Raw genomic sequence first — 20,795 nt, 5'->3', positions numbered from 1 at the left:
GTGGGATGGGGATATGTAAAGGGTGGAAATATCTCTAAGCACCAGTAGGAGGAGCAGACCATAGGAGAGACCTTGGAGAGATACTTTAGGACTCAGTGAGGTATGTGTAGGGTAAGGAGATACTGGGGGAAAGATATCCTCACACAAAACTCAAGAGGAAAGGAAGCTTATTGGTCTGTTCATCTGTATGAGTTTGTGACAAGGCTCAACCAGTACTTGTTGCCAGGCCTGACAACCCTGAGTTCAATTCCTGAGACCCACATAAAGGAGTGAAAGAACCAGCTTTGGCAAGTTGTTCTCTGACCTTTACATGCATGTGGTGATGAACGGCGAGGACACGCACTACCCCTCATAAATGTCACTTAAATTTTAAATTTATTTTAAATTTTTTAATCTCATGTTATGAATATTTTGATTGCATGTATGCCTGTGTACTACTGTGTGCAGTGTCCATGAATGCTAGAGAGGGTGTTTGATCCTCCAGAACCAAAGTTTCAGACAGTGGTGAGCCACCACGTGGGTGTTGGGATTTGAACCCTAGTCCTCTGAGAGGGTAGCCAGCACTCTAAACCACTGAGCTATCTCTCCAGACCCCTAGTTTATTATTTTTGTAATTGTCTGTATTAAAACTAGTTGGGGGCAATGGTGGATGCCTGGAAGGAGGGCCAGCAGATCCTTTGCAGGTAGAAGAGCTTCCTGGGCAAACCTGAAAAGCTGACTGACCCCTGATCTCACGGTGGAAGGGGAGAACCATCTTGAACAGTTGCCCCCAGCCCCCAACCCCACACTTCCTTTCCTGTGTTCTAGGTCCCTGCCTGATTTTACTTGTGTCTCTTTTTGTCAGTTTTGACAGTTTTCATGTTTCCAGGCATTTGTCCTGTCACTGTCAAATTTCTTTCAAAAGCAGGTAGTAGGGGCTGAAGAGCTGGCTCGGTGAAGAACACTTGCCGCACTTCCACCAGACTAGAGTTCAGTTCCCAGCACCAACCCTGGGCAGCAGCTGAGCTACTTCCTGTAGCTATGGCTTCAGGGGATCTGATGCCCTCTTCTGGCTTTCATGGGTACTGCATACATCCACAGTACCATGTATGTACACAGACACAGAAATAAAAAAAAATAGCTCTTTAAAAAATAGGTAGTAATATCTCCATTTCGACCTTTGATTATTTGAATATGCTCCTTCCTCTCACCTCTCCCCATCCTCCCTTTTTGCATTTAATAATTAGTGTACTCTCGAATTTCATTAAGACATTCAGTTGGTAGTGAACCCGAGACTCTTCCTGCTGAGGACTGACCCCGGAGACTCATGCTCTGCCACTGATGCCCACAGCCCTCTTGGTTTATAACATGGCCATTTATAGCTAGACATTTCCCAGTTACATCTCAAGAGTTTTACTTGCCGTGGTTTCACTTTAAATATCTCAAAGTATTTCCAAATTTCCCTTTTGATTTCTTTTCTTTGATTCACTGGAAAAGAATCTTATGTTGCCAGGCACCCAGGACGTATCCTGAAGACCTGGCTGCTAAGGAAACTGAGGCAAGAGGCCCACTGTGAGGCCACATAGAGACTGACTAAGTAACCTGAGCTTCACTCGGACTGACTTAGACCCACTCTCCTTCTGACAATGCAGTTGCCTAGTGCCTTCTGCATTGACTGTGTGAAACTCGTCCCTCTCCAAACGGTGCACCTGGCTTCTTCCGAACCTTCTTGAACATCGCCCCCTCAAAGGACTGTATGTACTCTCTGAATAGTACAGATTTCTCACTCCTAATGACAATTACATTAGACCATTTCTACTTAACTTTTCTCCCAATGTATCCAGTAGGAAGAAGAGAAGCACTCGGACACCAAGGCACTTCGTATCCTTCAAGAGAACTTTGAGGTAGACTCCCCTCTTCACCATCTTCTGCCTATGTGTAATTGCCCATAAATATGATTGGAGTAAGATGCATTATGGAAAGAGGCCCTCAGTATGATGCGATCTACCAATCAAAGTACAATGTGACTAGCTGCCGCAAGCTCCTGTTTTTGCAACCTCCTTACTGGGAAGCACAATTGGGAGCCAAAGAAAAGCCTAAAGTTAAGCTGCTTTTGTCATTTTGTTACAGAAAAGTATTAGAGTGTGACTATGACCTTCTTTATATGTTTCTAAAAAGACAGTGTGCTGGGAGCACAGGGTAGTGGCAGAGTATGTACTTGGCATGGCAGAGGTTCTGGGTTCGAGCGCCAGCACTGGGGGGGAGGGAACCCCAGAAAAAGCAAAACCAGAAATAGTGTGGATGGGTAGTCAAGAAAAGACACACATCAAGGGAGTGGGTACTGGGGAGAACTAAAGTTGGAGAGCTTGCTTAGTTGTCTGGAGCCCTGGGTTCCTGCACTGGAGGAGTAAGAGAACAAGATTACGATTTTAAGGCCATCCTGACAACATAAAGAATCTGGGGTGGGATGGGGAGACACAGAGACAGAGAGACTCTAGTTTTGTATTAGTTCTGGGAGGAACAGCTGACTAGGCAGCAGTAAACAAGAGTGACCCCTCCACTGAGGCTCACGGGAGGGAGGAGGTGAGGCAGGGTGAGCAGGTTTAACCTGGTATCATTTGAGTGATTTCAGCAAACACAGGACATTAGCTGCCATTATGTGTCCAGACAAGGCTCAAGAGTGACATGGTTGGTGGTCTGAAGTGTAAGCCGGAGAAGTGGTTGAGGAATTAATTTGACCTTACCAGGGTACCCCAGAGGACAGACCTCTAGTCAGAGCCTCCTGTTTGAATCAAATAGGTGTTAAAAAGAAAAGCTATCACAGGGCTGTCATTAGGCCTAATGACATGAGTTCAAATTCTGAGAGGAAAACTAACTTCTATAAGGCAGTCTCAAACCAGTGTGATGAATTCAGGATGTCTCTGGTGACATGGCCTCTGCTCACTGCAGTCTTAGTACTATACACAACTGAACCGTGCACTGGTCACACTGAACAGAGCCAAGGAACACTGCCTGGGAAACTTAATGATTTAAGTACAGAAAATGCACACTTTCAATACCTTCCCACCCCTATTTTCCAGCACATATCAATTCATCTTTGTATTGTACTGTGTTATATACATTGGTTTTTGTTTGTTTGTTTTGAATTACTGCTTGGGTTGGAGAAATGACTCTGTGATTAAAACAGTGCCTCCTCTTGCAGAGGACCCAGCACCCACAGCAGGTAGCTTGCAACTACTTATAACTGCAATACAGGGGATCTGGCACCCTCTACCCTCCTCTGGTCATACCTGCACACACATGACACACATAAAGTCACACAGGCTCAAACGCACACACATACACAAGCTTAAAAATATTTTAAAAACTGCTGTTCAAGCTCCATCTTAAAAAAAAAAAAATCATTAAATGATGGGGTTTGGGAACTGGTTCAATGGCTGAAGTGCTTCCTGCACAAGATGGACAACCTACGTTGAGATCTCTATAAGCCATGTTACAGAAAAGGGAGATGTCAAAGAGCATCTGCTACCCAGCATTTACAGGGAAATGGGAGGTGGAGACAGGAGAAACTCCAGCAGCTCCCAAGCTAGCTAGCCTGGCAAATGCAGTGGAGAATGAGACTCAATCTTAAAGTGGAAGGTGAGGTCCGTCAACTGGTTACCCACTGATTTCCACATTGTGTACTGAGAGTCAGACACACACACACACACACAGAGAGAGAGAGAGAGAGAGAGAGAGAGAGAGAGAGAGAGAGAGAGAGAGAGAGAGAGAGAGAGAGAGGGAGACGGAGACAGAGACAGAGACATACACAGAGAGACACAGAGAGAATTAGAACAGAATTTCCAGCAGTTTCTAAAGTGGCTCTAACACCATAATACCATTTATATTATGCATTATTCAAAGTGAATACTGACAATGACCTTCGTCCCATAGCATCAAATATTTAGCTAACATTTAGCTAGATGAACGGATAAACTAGCACGTGTGCTTTATTAGTACACAACTTTGCTTTTTGTCTTAAATGGGTGGTTTAGACAGGATATTGGAAGATGCCAGAGCTGTGAAGTATCTGCCCCCCAAAAAAGCTGCACACTCGAAGTGAAGCCAGCCCGCTAGATGTAGGTATGTGGCAGCCAGCAAGACTGGAGGGACAGTCACCTAAGCCCTTTGACATAGAACACGGAACTAGAGAACCGAGTTTGCCCTGCTGGGCTTCAGTCTTACTTTCTGGTTCAGTATTTTCTCTGTGCTTCCTTTCAGAACAGTGATGTATGTTCTGTACCCTTTATGGTAGAAGTCTGTTATCTGCTTTTCGATTTTATAGGGAGTTACACATTGCCTTGAGTCTCGAAGGGACTTTTGATGTTGAACTTCATGCACTTTGCATTCTGATGTGGTCACAAGACTATGGGGAGCGGGCAGGGAATAGAATGTGGAGGTTGGAATGAGATGTCCCCCACAATCTGGTACATTTGATTACTTTATCTGCAGTTGGAGACACTGCTTAGGGAGTTGTAGGGTACGTGGTTATGTTGAAGTCCCAGTCCTAGTTTTCTCTGTTTCCTGTCTGCAGTTCAAGATATGAGCCCTCCGCTTCTGCTCCAGCCTGCTGCTTGCTGCCATGCTTCCCTCCCATGACAGGCTCTGATCCCTTTGGAACCATAAGGGCAAACAAACCCTTCCTTTTATAAGCTGCCTCGGTCATGGTGTTTTACCACAGCAATATAATGGTAACTAATACAAATGATAAAATTATATTTATACCAGACAATGTTTTAAAATACGTCAATGATTTATTATCAATAAATGTCTGGTGTGTGTACCTATTTTCTATACTCAGGGACACATAAAAATTCCTCAGGCAAAAGGAGCCTAGGATAAAAAAGATTTGAGAGCTCTGAGCTGAAAGTGAGATGGGGTAATGGAGGATACCACCTGGATAATCTTGCAGCTAAAAAACCATCTCTGACACCTAAGGTGACAGGCGACAGGTATCATATACTCACTGTGATAAAACCAATATATTTATATTTCAAGCTTTCACACTGTGAACCTTGAGTACTCATACATTTAGAAATTAAGACTTGAGAATAAAGATATAAATGCAGGAAACATCATGAGCAATAAGGAATTAACACGTGAAATCTAAGAGGCAGAGATGGGAGATCCCTGGGGATTGCTCATTAGCTTCTTTGGTGGGTTCTATCATAGAAAAACTTGTCTCAAACAGAGGAGATGACTCCTGAACAGCAGGTAATGGTATCCTTTGGCACACTCTCACACTCATACACGTGTACACACATGTGCATACGTGTGCATGTGTACACACACGCACGCGCGCGCGCGCGCACACACACACACACACACACACACACACACACACACACACACAGTCCCCTCTAAAGAAAACCAAACAAAGCCCAACACAGAACTCCCTCTTCTTCGCCAGGTTGTATTTAAGTTTCATTCCCCTGCAGAAGCTTCACCTGCCCACTAAACTCCTCCTCCCACAGGCACCAGGCCTTGACTGCCACCTTAGCAAGGACACTGGAAACATCAGTCTAAAGTGTGCACTGACCCTGGAGTGGCCACAGTGTCAGCTCCACTCCCACCCTAGAGCAGCTCAAAGAAGTGGGCCGTGCAGAACCCACATACCTCATGAGGAACTCAGTGAGGGGTTATGCAGCATGCTTTGAGGTTTCATGCTGCTGCTGCCTCTCATGGTTGGCACTGTGCTTGTCGCCCAGGCTCTGCTGGGGGCAAGTCCCAGAGTTGGGGGTCTGGCTGTTGGCCCAAGATCTACAGGACTAGTTGTGGCCAGACCCTGGGACCCTCCAACCTCTCAGGCTTCGTGACTTCTGAGGAGAGGGGTTAAGGGTTAATCAATCTGACTTTCAGACACACACAGAGAGAGAGAGAGAGAGAGAGAGAGAGAGAGAGAGAGAGAGAGAGAGAGAGAGAGAGAGAGAGAGAATGATCAAGCAGACAGCTGTAACAAGAGAGGAGGAATTTTATTGTGTTGGACAGAGCTTACTCTCATGATGAAACCCACGTTGGACTAAGACATCCATAAACGATAACCAACGTTGCCAAGTGAAGTGTTGGTTTGAATGGACGTAGGACACAGTTTCTTTAAAACCCTTAAGCTCTGTCACCACTTTCCCTTTTCCGGTAGGAAAACAGAGTGTTTGGTAGTCTCTTGTTCCAAAGTGCCATCCTTAGGTTAGTGCAGTTTGCATCTGGCTAAGGGAATGGTACCCATTTGAACTCAACAAGGTCAAGTAAGGCGCTGCAGAAAGCACAGGCTGGAAAAGACCATGGCTCCAAGCCCTGCTCATACGGTCGGTCACAGACCTTCCACATTGCTAAGGACCCAGGAGACTCAGGAGAGGCCTCCTGCTTTCTATCCCTGACCTGATGGACTTCCCTGTGGCATGCTGACACTTGGCGCTGACGGTCATCTGCTGCTATTGACCGTCAGCATGCAATGACTCCACGAGGAGAGTCTCTGTGTGACCGGCCAACTCGCCGCTGCTATGACACAGAAGAGCTTTCTGTTATTATGTGGAGACACAAAACACCAGCAATGAATGAGGGATGAGAACCCTTCCAGACACTTGGCAATGTTAGTAACTTCCTGAGTGACAATGTTTAATGTGCTTAAGTTCAATCCAGCATTTGAGAAGTCCTCATTACCTTAAGGCAGAGAAAACGGGGTGGGGGGGGGGGGGGGGGGAGAGGGTGTCACGAATGTCAACAGAAAACAGCTGCCCTACTTACTAAACAAGAACATGGTGAGCTGTCTGACTGACTGGTCATCACACAAGATCACATAAAGCCAAGGAACCAACAACTCGCTAAGACAGAGCCCTGAAGCCATGCTCTGTGCTGCCAGCACGTCCCTCTAGACAGCCCTCCATGAAGTCTCCCCAAAAAAGTGCACGGAGAGCCTTCCCAATGCCTCGGGTACATCATTTCTTTGAATCATGCAGGTCTAACTAAGAAGGGTAATTTTTGAAGGCAGTTTAGTCATGAATAGGGGCATGAGGAGTTGACTTCATGCTGGTGACCATGTCCGACCAGTCCTAAACTATGCCAGTCAAACTTGCTTCCTGGTTTTTTTCTTCCTTCTTTATCACTGGGCTCTCAGTTCATCCTTCAGCGACTCAGACTAAAACCAGGTAACATACCTGCCATGAAGAATGTTTCTGACCAGACGGGCCCAGGACGGTGCATGCACGCCCTGAGATGACCACATTCAATCAGAAATGCAGCTTCTGCCAGGGTAACAATGGCATTTATCTTATGAAACCAACACATCACCACTCTCAACATGGGTGCATCCAGTACACTTCTGACTAAACCCAGGACTCTGGAGAGCTGTGCCCTGACAGCTCTAGGTGCCAGTCACATGCTGTTCACAGAACACAACAGCCAGCTCACACTGGCACATGTGATTCTGACATGCCACAGGTCACACTGCCCTAGTGATTCAGAAAGGAAACACTCTATTCCTATATGACAAGAGGTCAAAGAACCATTTATACACAGGCCAAGAATAACAGTGAACTTTCCAGAAGCCTGAGTAATCTGAGTGATCAGTTACTTCCTGCTTCTTGGAGAATAATTCATCCCTCTTTTCAGTCACAGTATGCTTTTCTGTGGTGGAGATGCCAGGTGAATCTAACAGGGACATCCTTCCGGGGGCACTTGAAGGCAGCACCCATTTATGGCAGCTGCTTAATTTGTAGAGCTGATTAATCCACAGGAAGCATGGAAGGAACTGGCAGAGGAGGGGCCCGGACAGCTTTAGGAGGCTGGGTCCCAGCATCAACTCTGAATATGACTTATACCAGGGTGGTGACACACAAGGGGCTAAAGGACCACAGGAGACCTGCACCTTCCTTTCCACAGAGGATGCACGTGACTCGGTAAAAGAAGAAACTGGCCACAGGGGCCAGCATTAAGAGCACTGACTACTCCCTGCTCAACACTCCAGGCTCCCAGACCACCGGGAAGACTGGGTTTCTGCTTACAGTTGGGTGCAGCAGCCCTGAAAGCTTAATCCAGTGTGGACATGAAGCCTGAACAAAGGCAAGCTCTTAATCTAACTTTTGGATTTGAAAATGGGGAAAAAATTACTTGATATATGTGTGGTAAAGTTTTTATTTTTAAAATTCATGTTGTACTATACATTGTATCAATAAATGCCATGTGCTAGTTGAGCTAAGAAGCTAGCTATGGAACATGTTTTATCTCAAAGTATCCTCCACGGCCCTTTGTCTGGGGATGTGTGTCCCCTCCTCCATTTTATGACAAATGACAAAACACTTTGATAGTCCAAGAGTCAAAATACAACATCCTTGGAAACAGCTGGGAAGTAATTTGTTCCCACACACCTTTCCAAGGCCAGAGGGCTCAGCTACAGTCTGTCCTCACTACCAAAGCGCCTGCAGTGGGAGAGGGTCACTGCAAGTCCAGCCCAGAGAAAACTCCAGCTGACCCGTCAGCTTCCCCAGCTGGTTTCTGGGGATGTCGTGAGCACCAAATCTGATGATGTTATTTTTAGTGTTGCTCTTTGTTCTTTGACTTGGAAGGCTTACTTGAGGGGACACTTGCGCTCTGCCCAGGACTCTTGGCAGGGAGCTCCAGCCAACTGAGTTAAGGGGCTTATGCTGGTTCTCTAAGTTTCCAATTGATTTTTTTGTCTCTGTTTATTACTTAACAACTTCCCACTCAAATCCCCAACCGTGGCTCCTGTAGTCGAGTCGTTCTTCCTTGGTAACACACAGATTACCTATCTTAGATAGGCAAGGATTTAGTTACCCACAGGTACTCATTCCTAATATTCAGGTTTTTTTGGTGGTGGGGGTGTGGGGGAGGGGCACAGTGTCAGACAGAAGGCAAGGCCTTGGGCTTGCTAGACAAGCACTCTGTCTGCTACTGAGCCACACCCCAGCTCCCTTCTTATTTTTAAGATCAGCCCCTGTGAGCTGGAAGGCAGGCCAGTGCCCAGCAACACGAACTCTCTGCTGTAGATCCCTGAGCCCTGGGCAGAGATGACACCACACACCCACACCTGTCCAGTCAGGCTAACAACGCATCGAGTTGAAGGCTCCTCAGCCCAGGCTGCTCCTGAGGTGACGCTGGGCTGCGGCTGTGAAAACACACAAAGCAATAAAGGGTGCTGTTTCAGACAGCAGCAGGTATCTTAGAATTGGACTGGACCTTGGCAAGTCTTGAAAGCCAAAGGGGACCCTCAGGGCCAAAGCATGAGGGAAAGACAGAGCATAGGAAACAGTTCCAGAGACAGTCATTCCCGGTCAAAGGTCTGAGAGCGTTTAGGGGAAGAAGCATCCAAAGACAGTCTCCCGGGTCTGAGAGAAAACTCCACAAGGGAAAGGGCAGACGGTTTGATGACCATCCAGATGGAGGCTGAGCACGCTAAGAGCAGTCACCAGGGACTCAGGACGCCTGTGCCCAGCCAGGAAACTGATAACCAACAGCTTTTTAGAAAGTAAAAAGAAAAAGCACACATTTTCATAAATATAAAAATTGTTTACAAAACAATTACCTAGAAAGTTCACTGGGAACAGAATAAAGCTTCCTTTGAGTTCAGCCACAGTGGACTGAAGAGAATGGCCAATGTTTTTGTCTTCCCTTGAACACCCCAAAACTTTCTGCTACCTGTCATTTTTCCAGCCTTATCCACACCACCCCGGTTCTCCTGAAGACTGAGTTGCTTAGCAACTGCACTGAGCCAACCCTGAAGACACATGATTATTGGTTGGGCTCAAGTCACCAATGAGCCTAGTGCTTAGGAGGGGGGTGGGGAGAACGAGTGTGAGAAGCATGTTGGCGTAGACCTTGAGGCATGGATGAAGCATCTGCCAGCCTGACGTGGTACAGGGTGGGCATCTGCACTGCAGCCAGGGCTGCAGGTAAATTGAGGTAAGGAAGAACATGGTGACCTTTCTGCCCAGCTTCTGGGCCAGCACAGCAATGTGTGCTCTGGGATGTGGGCACCAAAGGACTTGGCTTCTTTCAGTTGCTGCCAGCATTTCTCCTTCTGGTGAGAAGAGAGTCCCAGAAGATCAGTCTTCCTCTGAGGTACAAATCCAACAGAGCCTTTAGCCCCAAGGATCTAGCACCCGCTAGGGTGCAGTAGTCTAAATCAAATGCTCAGATCAATAGGTGTGGTACACCTGCCCAATCAGTTCATCAGCAGTCGTATTGACAGATCAGAAAAAACAGCATTTAGTACAAAACTGTCAAATGGTGGGTTTCCCAGCTTCCTCCAGAGATCATAATTCTTCATGCTTCTGAGATCCTAGGGAAAGAACAACAGGACCTGAGACTTAAGTCATAAAACACAGTGTGACACTGTCCACGGCATGCACTGTAGCTCTCAGATGGTTTACAGAAGCTTGGCGTTCACTAGTTCTGTATTAAGGTTTGAAAGTGAACCTAAGAGAAGGAGACATGTTTAGTTCTAAGAGCTGACTTGCGCTTGGGCTGCACTGTCTCCACAGGGGCAGCACTGGCTCTCAGCCACACACCTCTCAGAGAGCTTCCGTACTTGCACATTCTCTCTGTGAGCCAGGGCATCTGTTCTTTGATCCTTAAACTGTTTTAAGGTTGCTAAGTGATACGTAACAGCAGAGTCAGTCTCGTTGTATACACTGCTTTTCCCTTGAGTTATTTAAGATGATTCTCAACAGAGGCGTTACTGAAGAAAGAAGCAGCTCTTGCACAACATGCTTGTACTTTACCATTACTGTGTGCACGCGCCATGGTGCGCACGTGTGCTAGGATGACAATTTTGTGTCTCTCCTTTGCTCTGACACGAGTTGTGGGAATGAGGACTCAGGTTATGAAGCAAGCACTTGTCTCGCTGAGCCATCTCTCGGGCCCACTGGTATAGAATTTTAAAGACTCATTGTAACAGATGTGCTGCTTTAAAACAAGGGCTTTCCAGACACACAGACAGCTTCAGCGAGGCTCATTCACCAGCCTCAGTGCTGTCTCCTTCCTCTATGCATGGCATTACCACTCCATCTATATTTTTTGATATAGCAGATATTAATGGTGACTCTAATTTGATCACTGTCTCCTTATTCCTCATATATGGTTCTTCTTTTGAATAGTCTGATATTCTTTGTCCATTTATCTATAGATAATTTCATAATATATTTAATTTCTTTAAAAAAGTATTTACTTTCATTTTTTATGTATATGGGCATTTTGCCTGTATGTCTCTGTAAAGCACATGCATGCTAGGCACACAAAGGCCAGAAGAGGGCATCAGATCCCCGGAACTGGAATTACAGTGTTTTTAAAACTGAGCTGTTTCTCCTGCTCCAAATCTGAGTTTTTATGGTGAGTGTGTGACTGTAACTTTCTAGCTATGACAGTTACTATCTGGCAGTCTCCGGAACAGACTCTCAAGTCACTCCAGATCCAAACTCTGCACCTGCTTCTTAGGATGAGTTTACAGGAGAACTATTTAATCTAGAGTCCTTTATTCACTGTTCCTGTCGGCTGGTCTCAGATGCACTATGTAGGTGGAAATGAGTTTAGCTCTTGGTCCTCTTGCTTCCCAGCCTGGTGTAAACCATCTAGCCAGCCTTGCAGGGATGGACAAAGGTATTAGAACTGGAAGTAAGCTGGCCTGACATCTATAGGCATGCGGTGGCACACATGAACACCTGTGTGCACCCCACCACTGAACACACAAATACACACACGAACAAACAAATACACACACGTGCACACACACACACTAAACTTTTTAAAAAGCATCTCTTCCTCCTTTGACCCAAATAAGTAAGCGCACATGTGTCGTGTGGAGGACTATAAAACTACACTGAGCATGCTATTTCGAAGGCTAGCTGAAGGGCACAATGAGAAACAGACCCCTCTATTGTCTCGGCAACAAATCAGAAGCCAGGAACGACTTATCCAAAGTCAAGCTCACACTTACCTTCCTGTGTCTCCTCTTCACGCAGTGTCCCCAGCTCTTTCTCCTCTTGGAAGAGGGTCTGTAGCTGCTTGATCTCCTGGTCGTAGTCCTGCCACTCAGGGACAATCCGCACAGCAGCCTCCAGTTTGGGCTCCTTAGTCATGGGATTATTACACTGCAAACACAACAAGCACACCTCAGTGGAGCTAGAGGAAAGGCACACTGTATGTATAGACTCCACAGGGTTCCAGCAGGCATCCGTGAGACTGAGTAAGGAAATCAGGATTTCAGGGCTAGCCAGGGCTACACAGAGGCAGCAGAAGTTACAGGCTAAGCAGAAACCTGTCCAGGCACAGGGATGAAGTGGAAGACAAGGGTGACACAGCAGAAGTCAGCTCTGCAGGCTGCTGCACATGATCTGGCGTCCTTGGCAAGCAAAGACAAGCCCTACTGAAATGACCAGGATATGCTCTGCAGCTCCAACCACGATTCAGAGAAAGCCAATGTGAGCCAGCACTAGCTGCCACCAGGCTCTGTTACAGGTCACAGGGCAGGGAGGGCAGCTCACCAGGTCGATGGTCTTTGCCCGCTTCTTAGAGGCATCGTCACACCACGTTTCACACCAAAGCCATTCCTGAGGGAGCGATTTGATTGGCACCTGATGGATCATGTTATTGGGCAAATCCTGTTTGGTAAAGAAAATAAGACACAAGAATCTAAACTCAGAAAGAAATATAAATAAGCAACCAGTGTTGGCTGAAAATTCAACTAGAGTGCTGGAGATACGGCTCGGCACTTAAGAGTATACTGTTTTCCAGAGGACCAGAGTTCAGTTCCCAGAACCCATGGTAGGCAGATCGCAACCACTGTAACTCCAACTCCAGGGGATCTGATGCCCCTTTCTGCCCTCTGTAGACCCCTCCCTCCACACATGTGCACATGCCCACACATAGACATGTATACACGTAACTAAAAGTGAAAACACACACAATAGTATTCCCTCAACTAGGGGCCCAAGGGGGTGACTACAAAGTTAAGGGCATTAGCACCTCTTACAGAGACCCCAGCTAGGTTCCCACCATCTGACAGCTCACAACCATCTGCATCTCCAGTGCTAGGGATCTGGTGCCCTTTTATGGGCTCCTCCAGCACTAGGCACACACATGGTACCTACATACATACACATACATATATACATACACATACATACATACATACACATACATACACACACATACATACATTACTACATACACATGCAGGCAAACACATATACATATAAAAACACAAAATAAGACTCAACTACATTTTCCTGTATGAAAGTAAATTTTAAAAACTCCCACTGTTTTCTTTTGCTTTGTTGAGTCTGTTGCCCATGCCGGTCTGGGACTTATCCTCCTGCCTGGCTTCTCATTTGCTGCCGGTCTGGGACTTATCCTCCTGCCTGGCTTCTCATTTGCTGCCGGTCTGGGACTTATCCTCCTGCCTGGCTTCTCATTTGCTGCTGGTCTGGGACTTATCCTCCTGCCTGGCTTCTCATTTGCTGCCGGTCTGGGACTTATCCTCCTGCCTGGCTTCTCATTTGCTGAGATTACAAATGGGAGTTACCATGCAGTCTCTGCTCACCTCTGGAATGAGTGCATAGAACTGACTGTGACGCTTGTAACGGAAGATATAGTGTATTCAGCTGAGTGTGGTGCTGTGTACTGCAATCCCAGCACTCTGGAGGCAAAGGCAGGAGCATTCACAGTCACTGAGTTCCAGGCCAGCATGGCTACGTGAGATCCTGTCTCAGAACCATAACCAGGTCAGTTATGCAAGCAACAATCACTACAGCCTTGTGCACAGTGGGGTGAGATAGATGACTCCTGTGGTGGTTTGAATGAGAACGGATCACAGGTTTGAATACTTGATTCCCATCAACCACATGGCAGGTTAGGAGGTGTGGCCTTGCTGGAGGAAGTGTGTCACTGGGAGCAGACTGTGACATTTCAAAAGACCTACACCATTCCTGGTATCTCTCTCCTTCTCCCACTTGTAGTAAAGACGTGAGCACTCAGCTGTTTCTGCTACTGTGGGTTTTTGCCCCATCATCAAGGCCTCTAACCTTCCGAAGACATAGGCCTAGTTAAAGGCTTTATCAAAGGCCTTGGTCATGATGTTTTGTCACAGAAATAGAAAAGTAACTGAGACAATTTCTTCCCTCAAACCCTGTCAACAAAATAAACATTAGACACTGCTGAACCTGCACTACTGCAATACAAAGAATAGAGTGTCCATTTAACTTTATACTCTGTGTGAAGAACAAATGCTACTTCTAGCATCAGTAGACAAGGTGAACGGAGGCTAGCTGGGTTTCTAAAGACACTGAGGAGCTGAACGGTGTTATACTTGGGGCTGGGAGTGTGGCTCAGTAAAGTGTGTGCTCTGTATGTACGAGGCGCCATTCACTCACTGTCACCACCACCACCAAAAAGAAAAGAAAAGCATATGCTTGTAGGCATCAAGGACCAAGTAAGACAGTAAATTATTAGGCCAGAGAACAGTGACTCTCAAAGAAAACTGTAAATTTTGGGGTTCTTTCTTGAGCATCATAAGGTGCTCAGTAATGCCTTCTAAGGGTTATCAATAACCACCCGTTCCCAGCAGCCACCTGTTATATACTCATATACAACGCTTGTAGTTGACAGGACTTCCGAGGGACCAGCTTTGGATGCTAAAAGAGCACACCTGCAACTTCAAAGTGAACAACTGGGGTGGTTTAAAGGGGAGTTTCCCCCAAAGGCTCAGGTTCTTGAACTCAGTCCGCAGTTGACTGGGCTGTTTGAGAAGGCAGTGTGGCCTCTCTGGAGGAGGTGCATCAGTAGAGGCAGGCACTTCAAGTTCATAGCCTCGCTCCTTGCTCTACTCTTCACTTGGAGTTTACAGTTGAAAATGTGATCTTTCAGATTCCAGATCTGGGAGCCTGCTGTTAGTAACTACCCAATATCTGACTTGATTTAGTCCCAGTCCACAAGATGAAACCCATACCTGTCACTGCTTGAGAGACCAAGAACATGAGACTAGATAGCCCAGGAACCTAGGTAAAACCAAATACTATTGTCCTAAAAAAAAAAAAAAAAAAAACAGAAATAAAATGACTCCTAATGACATTCTGCTACAATCACACATCAGTGCCTTGCTCAGCCATCATCAGAGACGCTCCCTCCTGCAGCAAACAGGAACAAATACTGAGACCCACAGCCAGAGCTTACACAGAATGAGAGACCTTAGGACACTCATCCCTAAATGACATGTCTGTATCAAATCCCTCCTGCTCAGGGTTCGGGGAACTCCAACACAGAGGAGGCAGAAAAAGTGTAGAAGCCAGAGGGAATGGGGGACACCAAGAAGACAAGGCCCTCTAAATCAACCCTATTACCTCACATATAAACTCTCAAGACTGAGACAGTATGCACAGGACCCGCCTGCCTGGGTCTGTATGGGGTCCTAGAGCTGAACAGAGAAGTGGACATGTGCCCTCACCCCTAACCCAGAAGCTATCTCCAATTGACAACCACTTGCAAATGAAAACTTAGTTTTCCTCAAGGAAGCCTCACTGGGAAAACAAACTACTCCCAAGGGTAGGCTGCATGTCCAGTAGGAGACGGTCACCAGAAAGGAAACTCAACAGCATCTCTGGAGGTTCTTGGATTCTTAATGTCACGTCAGGGCTTTTCCCCTTTTAAAATAATTCTTTTAATTATATATTATATAAATTGATATACATTTATATATAATATATATATTTTATAATATAAAATATTATAAAATATTCCTACAGCTCCTTTGCATATATATTATGGCTTCCAGTTTAGGGTCTTTATGGGATTCCTGATATGCAAACGAGTGGGTTGCTGATTCTTGTGCCTTTTCTTTCTGTTTGTTTTGTTCAATTCTGAATGTGTTAGCTTTTGTTTTATCTTTTTATACTGTATTTTTTTTTTTATTATCCCTTAGACACTATTTTCTACTGAGAGACAGAAAGCAAGTGAATGCAATGTGAGAGAGGGGGGACAGGAAATGATTCGGATATATTATGTGAGGAAAAAATCTATTTTCAATAAAGGAAAAAATAAAAGAAACAGCTGAGAGAAAACATGAACAAAAAGTCATGCACAGAGGTCGTGATGAGATCCAGAGGCTGGGTCAAAGGCCTCGCAGTCCAAAGAGTCGCTCTGCATGAGACAGAGATTGCGGCATAGCCTGAAAACAAAAAATTAGTATGGAAGCAAATATGTTAATTAAAATTAAGGACAAACAGGAGGCTAATTAGACAGGAAACCTGAAGAACAAAGGACAAAGACTAAAATAATGGGTGGGGGTGGGGGTGGGGGTGGGGGTGGGGGTGGGGGCTGAGCAAAGGCCGTTAGCTGTAGTAAGCTCTACAGGACACTGCCCGAAGACAGTCAAAGACAATTTCCAAAATAGAATAGAGTCACAAAAAATTTTAAAGAAAAAAACCCCACAGATCCTGCTAAAACCAATCAAGGAAGAGCAAAACGAAGACAGCAGTACCCGGCAGAGGCATCCGTGGAAACACAATACTACTGCAGCAGGAAGGAGCCACGGGGGCACTGTGCCCTGAGCACTGGGAAGCTGAAGCAGGAGGATGGTGAGATGCAGGCCAGCCTGGTTACATAACTGAATTCTAGGCCAGCCTCAGCTACAGTGTGAGCCTGTTTCAAAAAAACAAAACAAAACAAAACCAACACTACCCACAACCAGCCAACCACCTGCTCATCTCACTGAAATACAGAACTCAGCCAGAAGACAGTGATTTCAAAGGAAAATAATCAGGGTGACAGGTAACAGCCCAGCTGAAAACTCAGAAACCAAAAGACCATGAAGAGGAACTACACTAAAACTTCTAAAAGAAATACCCGCCGAGTTGCACGCTTAAATTCACTGAATATTCACTTCAAGTACAGGGAACTTTGGTGTCCAGCAAGATGAGCTCCTGGTTAAGTCACAGAATGAAGTTCCTTCAAAGTAACGAGAATCAATACAAAAGAATAAAGATGGACCCTTACCTCATACTATCTGCAAACCAACCAAACTTGTAGCAAAGATACAATCTGGCAGCAGTCCAAAGGAGAAGGGATAGAGTGGTTCTTATACATACACTACTAATATCAGCTAACATTCATTCAAACTGTACTGCCATAAATTAAGATGTTAATGGTAGGGCTGGAGAGATGGCTCAGTGGCTAAGAGCACTGACTGTTCTTTCAGAGGTCATGAGTTCAATTCCCAGCAACCACATGGTGGCTCACAACCATCTATAACAGGATCCAACGGCCTCTTCTGGTGTGTCTGAAGACAGTAACAGCATACTGATTACTCACATACATACAATAAATAAATAAATAAATAAATAAATAAATAAATAAATAAATCTTTTTAAAAAAGGAGTATTATTAAAAATAAAAAAGTTAATGGGAATCATCAGTATACAAAAACCAGCTCAAAACCATGCAGTAGTGGCCAAGTAGGGTAATGCATACACCTTTAATCTCAGGACTCAGGAGGCAAAGGCAGGCAGATCTCTGTGAGTTCTTGTCTACACAGTGAGTTCCAGGCCAGCAAGAGCTACATAGTGAAATCCTGTCTCCAAAATAAATAACTAATATTTCATATATATACATATATATATATGTATGTGTGTATATATATATATTTATTACTTATTGTGTGTGTGTTTAGATAGACAACCTTAAATATATAGTATCAGAATGACACACTAACAGTAAGCAGTAGCATCTCCCATTGCTGATGAAAGTACAGACAAGAATAGTACTATAGGGCTGGTGAGATGGCTTAGTGGTTAAGAGCACTGACTGCTCTTCTGGAGGTCATGAGTTCAAATCCCAGCAACCACATGGTGGCTCACAACCATCTGTAATGAGATCTGATGCCCTCTTATGGGGTGTCTGAAGACAGCGACAGTGTATTTACATATAATAAATAAATAGTTTTAAAAAAATAGTACTATAATGCCATTGTGCAGTTGGAGGTGGCTCAGTGGTTAACAGCAGTGGCTCCTCTTCCAGAGGACCTGCATCTGGCTCCCAGTACCCACACTGGGTGCCTCACAACTTCCTGTAGCTTTTTCTGGCCTCTGAAGGCTATACTCACATATGCATACTGCCCCTGCCATAGAGATATACTTAAAATTAACATCTTTTTTAAAGCTTTTGAAAGTCTCTAGTCACAGCAGTAAAGACACAAGTAACTGATGACCTATAGTACATTTACACATGCATGCACAGGTGCTCACAGTGGCAGTAGCATTATTCACATAAGTGAAAAATTCAAAATATTCCAGGACAGGGTGGCACGGCTTGTAGTGCCTGCTGCTCAAGAAGGCTGAGGCAAAAGGCCTGCTGAGTCCAGAAGTTCATGGCTAGTTTGGAGAACATATTTCAAAAAATTTTTTGTTTTGTTTTTGAGATAGGGTTTCTTTCCTGTCCGTGAACTCACTAGGTAGACCAGGCTGGCCTCTGCCTTCAGACCTATAGATCAGCTTTGTCTACAAAGAGAGTTCCAAGCTAGCCAAGGCTACCAAGTGATACCTAGTTTCAAAACAGCAGCAGCAGCAGCAGCAGCAGCAGCAACAGCAGCAGCAGCAGCAGCAGCAGCAGCAGCAGCAGCAGCAGCAACAGATTGACAGCAGATCTCTAAATACCTAAAGCTACAACTGGAGCTGAAGAGAAGGCTGAGGGTAGGAGCACTGGCTGCTCCTCCACAGGACCCAGCACAGCATCTAACAACTGTCCTTCACTCCAGCTGAGGGTGATCAGACTCCCTCTTCTGGTCTCTGGGAATACTGCACAAACAGTGCACAGGCAAAACACCCGTGCACATAAATAAACAGAACAGAAACCCAAATGAAACAAACCTGAAATTTCACTTCTGAAAATGCTTGTTATTGGAAAAGTTATTCAGCAAGACTTCCTGAAAGTTTCTGACATGGTGGGGGGGGGTAAGGGCTATAAAATTTTTAATACTTTATTGTGTGAATTCTGAGCTATCTGACAGTTTCAGTCTCTCTCTCTCTCCCACCCCACACTCCATGAAGAAACAGTTCAGTTCTTAGAGTACACAAGTACTACTTCCTTTTCAGACACAAATGGCATGCTTTTATGTGCAATGTCGACGGTCACTTACTTGATCAAGATTTGAAAGACTGTTGGGATCCTGACTCAGACCTTGGTACTGACCCCTGAGTCTGTCACCAGCAGCTATTTTCCTAAACTTCTTCAGATCCACGACATACAGCGCACTGAGCAGAGAGGAGACACTTGTTACAGACAGCCAAACCATCAATTGATATTAACAACGAACCCAACTGAATAGTGGGATAGGCCACGAATGCAACAGGCCAGTGTCCCTGAGAGAGTGGAAGATGGTGTGGAGGTCACATGCACGATGCAGAGAGGACCACACACCTGCAGGCTACACACATCCTGCTCTGACGGCTCACTGTGGCCAGCTTTTTATTTTGTTGTCTTACAAATTAATTCCCAAGGCAAGATTTCTAGCTAACTCAGAAAATTTGGTGATAAAGATTATTAAAACTGATAAATGATAACAATTTACCAACACTATCCTGATGACATCTTAGAGGATGGGGGTGGAAAGAGCAGGCAGGGTTACAATTCTCTCCGGCCAGGAAACAAACTATAAAGCTGAAATCACTGTACCTCATCATTCATCTCTGTATGCATTCATTTTAACACGGAGTTATTTAGGGCCCCAGAGACTTGACTCAGAGGTTAAGAGCCCCGGCTACTCTTCTAAAGGACCAGGGTTTGGTTCCCAGCATGCACACAGTGGCTCACAACCTCCAGTAACTCCAGTTTCAGGGAATCTGACATCTTTTGGCCTTCATGCAGGCAAAATACTCATATACATAAAATAAGTAAATCTTTTCTTTAAAAAAAAATTTTTTTTACGTGTATGGGTGTTTTATCTGCATCTATATATGTACATCACATACAAACAGTACCTACATAGGCCAAAAGGCATCAGGTGCCCTGGACCTGAGGTTATAGACAGGTATGAGCCCCATGTGGGAGCTGGCAATTGAAACCAGGTCCTAAGGAAAAGCAGCCAGTGTTCCTCATCTGTGAGACATCTCTCCAGTCCTGTAGTATTTCTTGTATGAGTCCAAGCCTCCAAATTACCTTCTTCCAGAAGACATGGAGTGTCCATTAGAAATAATAAATGCATATACTGGTGGTAGTGGGTTTTGTTTGTTGTTTGTTTTTTGAGACAGGGTCTCACTTTATAGACCAGGTTGGCTTCAATTTCACAGAGATCTCCCAACTGCTGGGATTAAAGGCATGTGCCACCATGCCCAGTCAATACACTGACCCAAGAGGTTAGAAATATGCTTGAAACAGGCAAAATAATGTATGTAACAGATTATATATCAGGACATACTAACAGGAAAACTAAGAAGAACATATTGCAGTATACGCAGCTATACAAACTAAGTCTCTCTTTATATGCAGGTATAAGAGCCATAAGCAGGGCATTCTATAGGAAGCACCCTTTCAGTACCTGATATGATACTTTCGTCCAGCCAAATGACTGGCCCAGTACCCTGACTTCCAGAAGCGGTAGCCATCCATCTCTCTCCTGCTGTCGCAGAAGGGTGTGTAACCATAAGGCGCACCATCCAAATTGAAATCTCTTAACTCCTTCAGATCTGTCCGTACAATCTGCAGTAAAGAAAACCATTTATTAAGCAGCATACAGGTAACTCTAAGGTGGTTTCCCTACGGTATGATATACTTCACAAGGCAGC

General features: G+C 45.2%; 1 protein-coding gene across 4 annotated transcripts in view; it reads right to left on the bottom strand.

Moving 5' to 3' along the window:
• Positions 1-5,971: 5,971 nt before the first annotated feature.
• Uggt1 (UDP-glucose glycoprotein glucosyltransferase 1) overlaps positions 5,972-20,795 on the bottom strand; it is a 106,843-nt gene continuing 92,019 nt past the window's right edge. For 3 of the 4 annotated variants that reach the window (XM_076915081.1, XM_076915082.1, XM_076915083.1), the window contains 5 exons: positions 20,549-20,709; positions 19,151-19,265; positions 12,510-12,626; positions 11,963-12,116; positions 9,517-10,309 (listed from right to left, as the gene is read on the bottom strand). In XM_076915081.1, the coding sequence (XP_076771196.1) occupies positions 10,284-10,309; positions 11,963-12,116; positions 12,510-12,626; positions 19,151-19,265; positions 20,549-20,709 (573 nt within the window). In that variant the 3' untranslated portion in view covers positions 9,517-10,283. Of the gene's footprint in view, positions 10,310-11,962; positions 12,117-12,509; positions 12,627-19,150; positions 19,266-20,548; positions 20,710-20,795 lie in introns of all 4 variants that reach the window. The other variant, XM_034521238.2, reaches the window with a different exon arrangement.

This window comes from Arvicanthis niloticus, chromosome 17 (genome assembly GCF_011762505.2).
Source record: "Arvicanthis niloticus isolate mArvNil1 chromosome 17, mArvNil1.pat.X, whole genome shotgun sequence".
Classification (NCBI taxonomy): domain Eukaryota; kingdom Metazoa; phylum Chordata; class Mammalia; order Rodentia; family Muridae; genus Arvicanthis; species Arvicanthis niloticus.
Note: the sequence above shows the minus strand (reverse complement) of the source record. Positions and strands in the feature narration are given on the sequence as shown.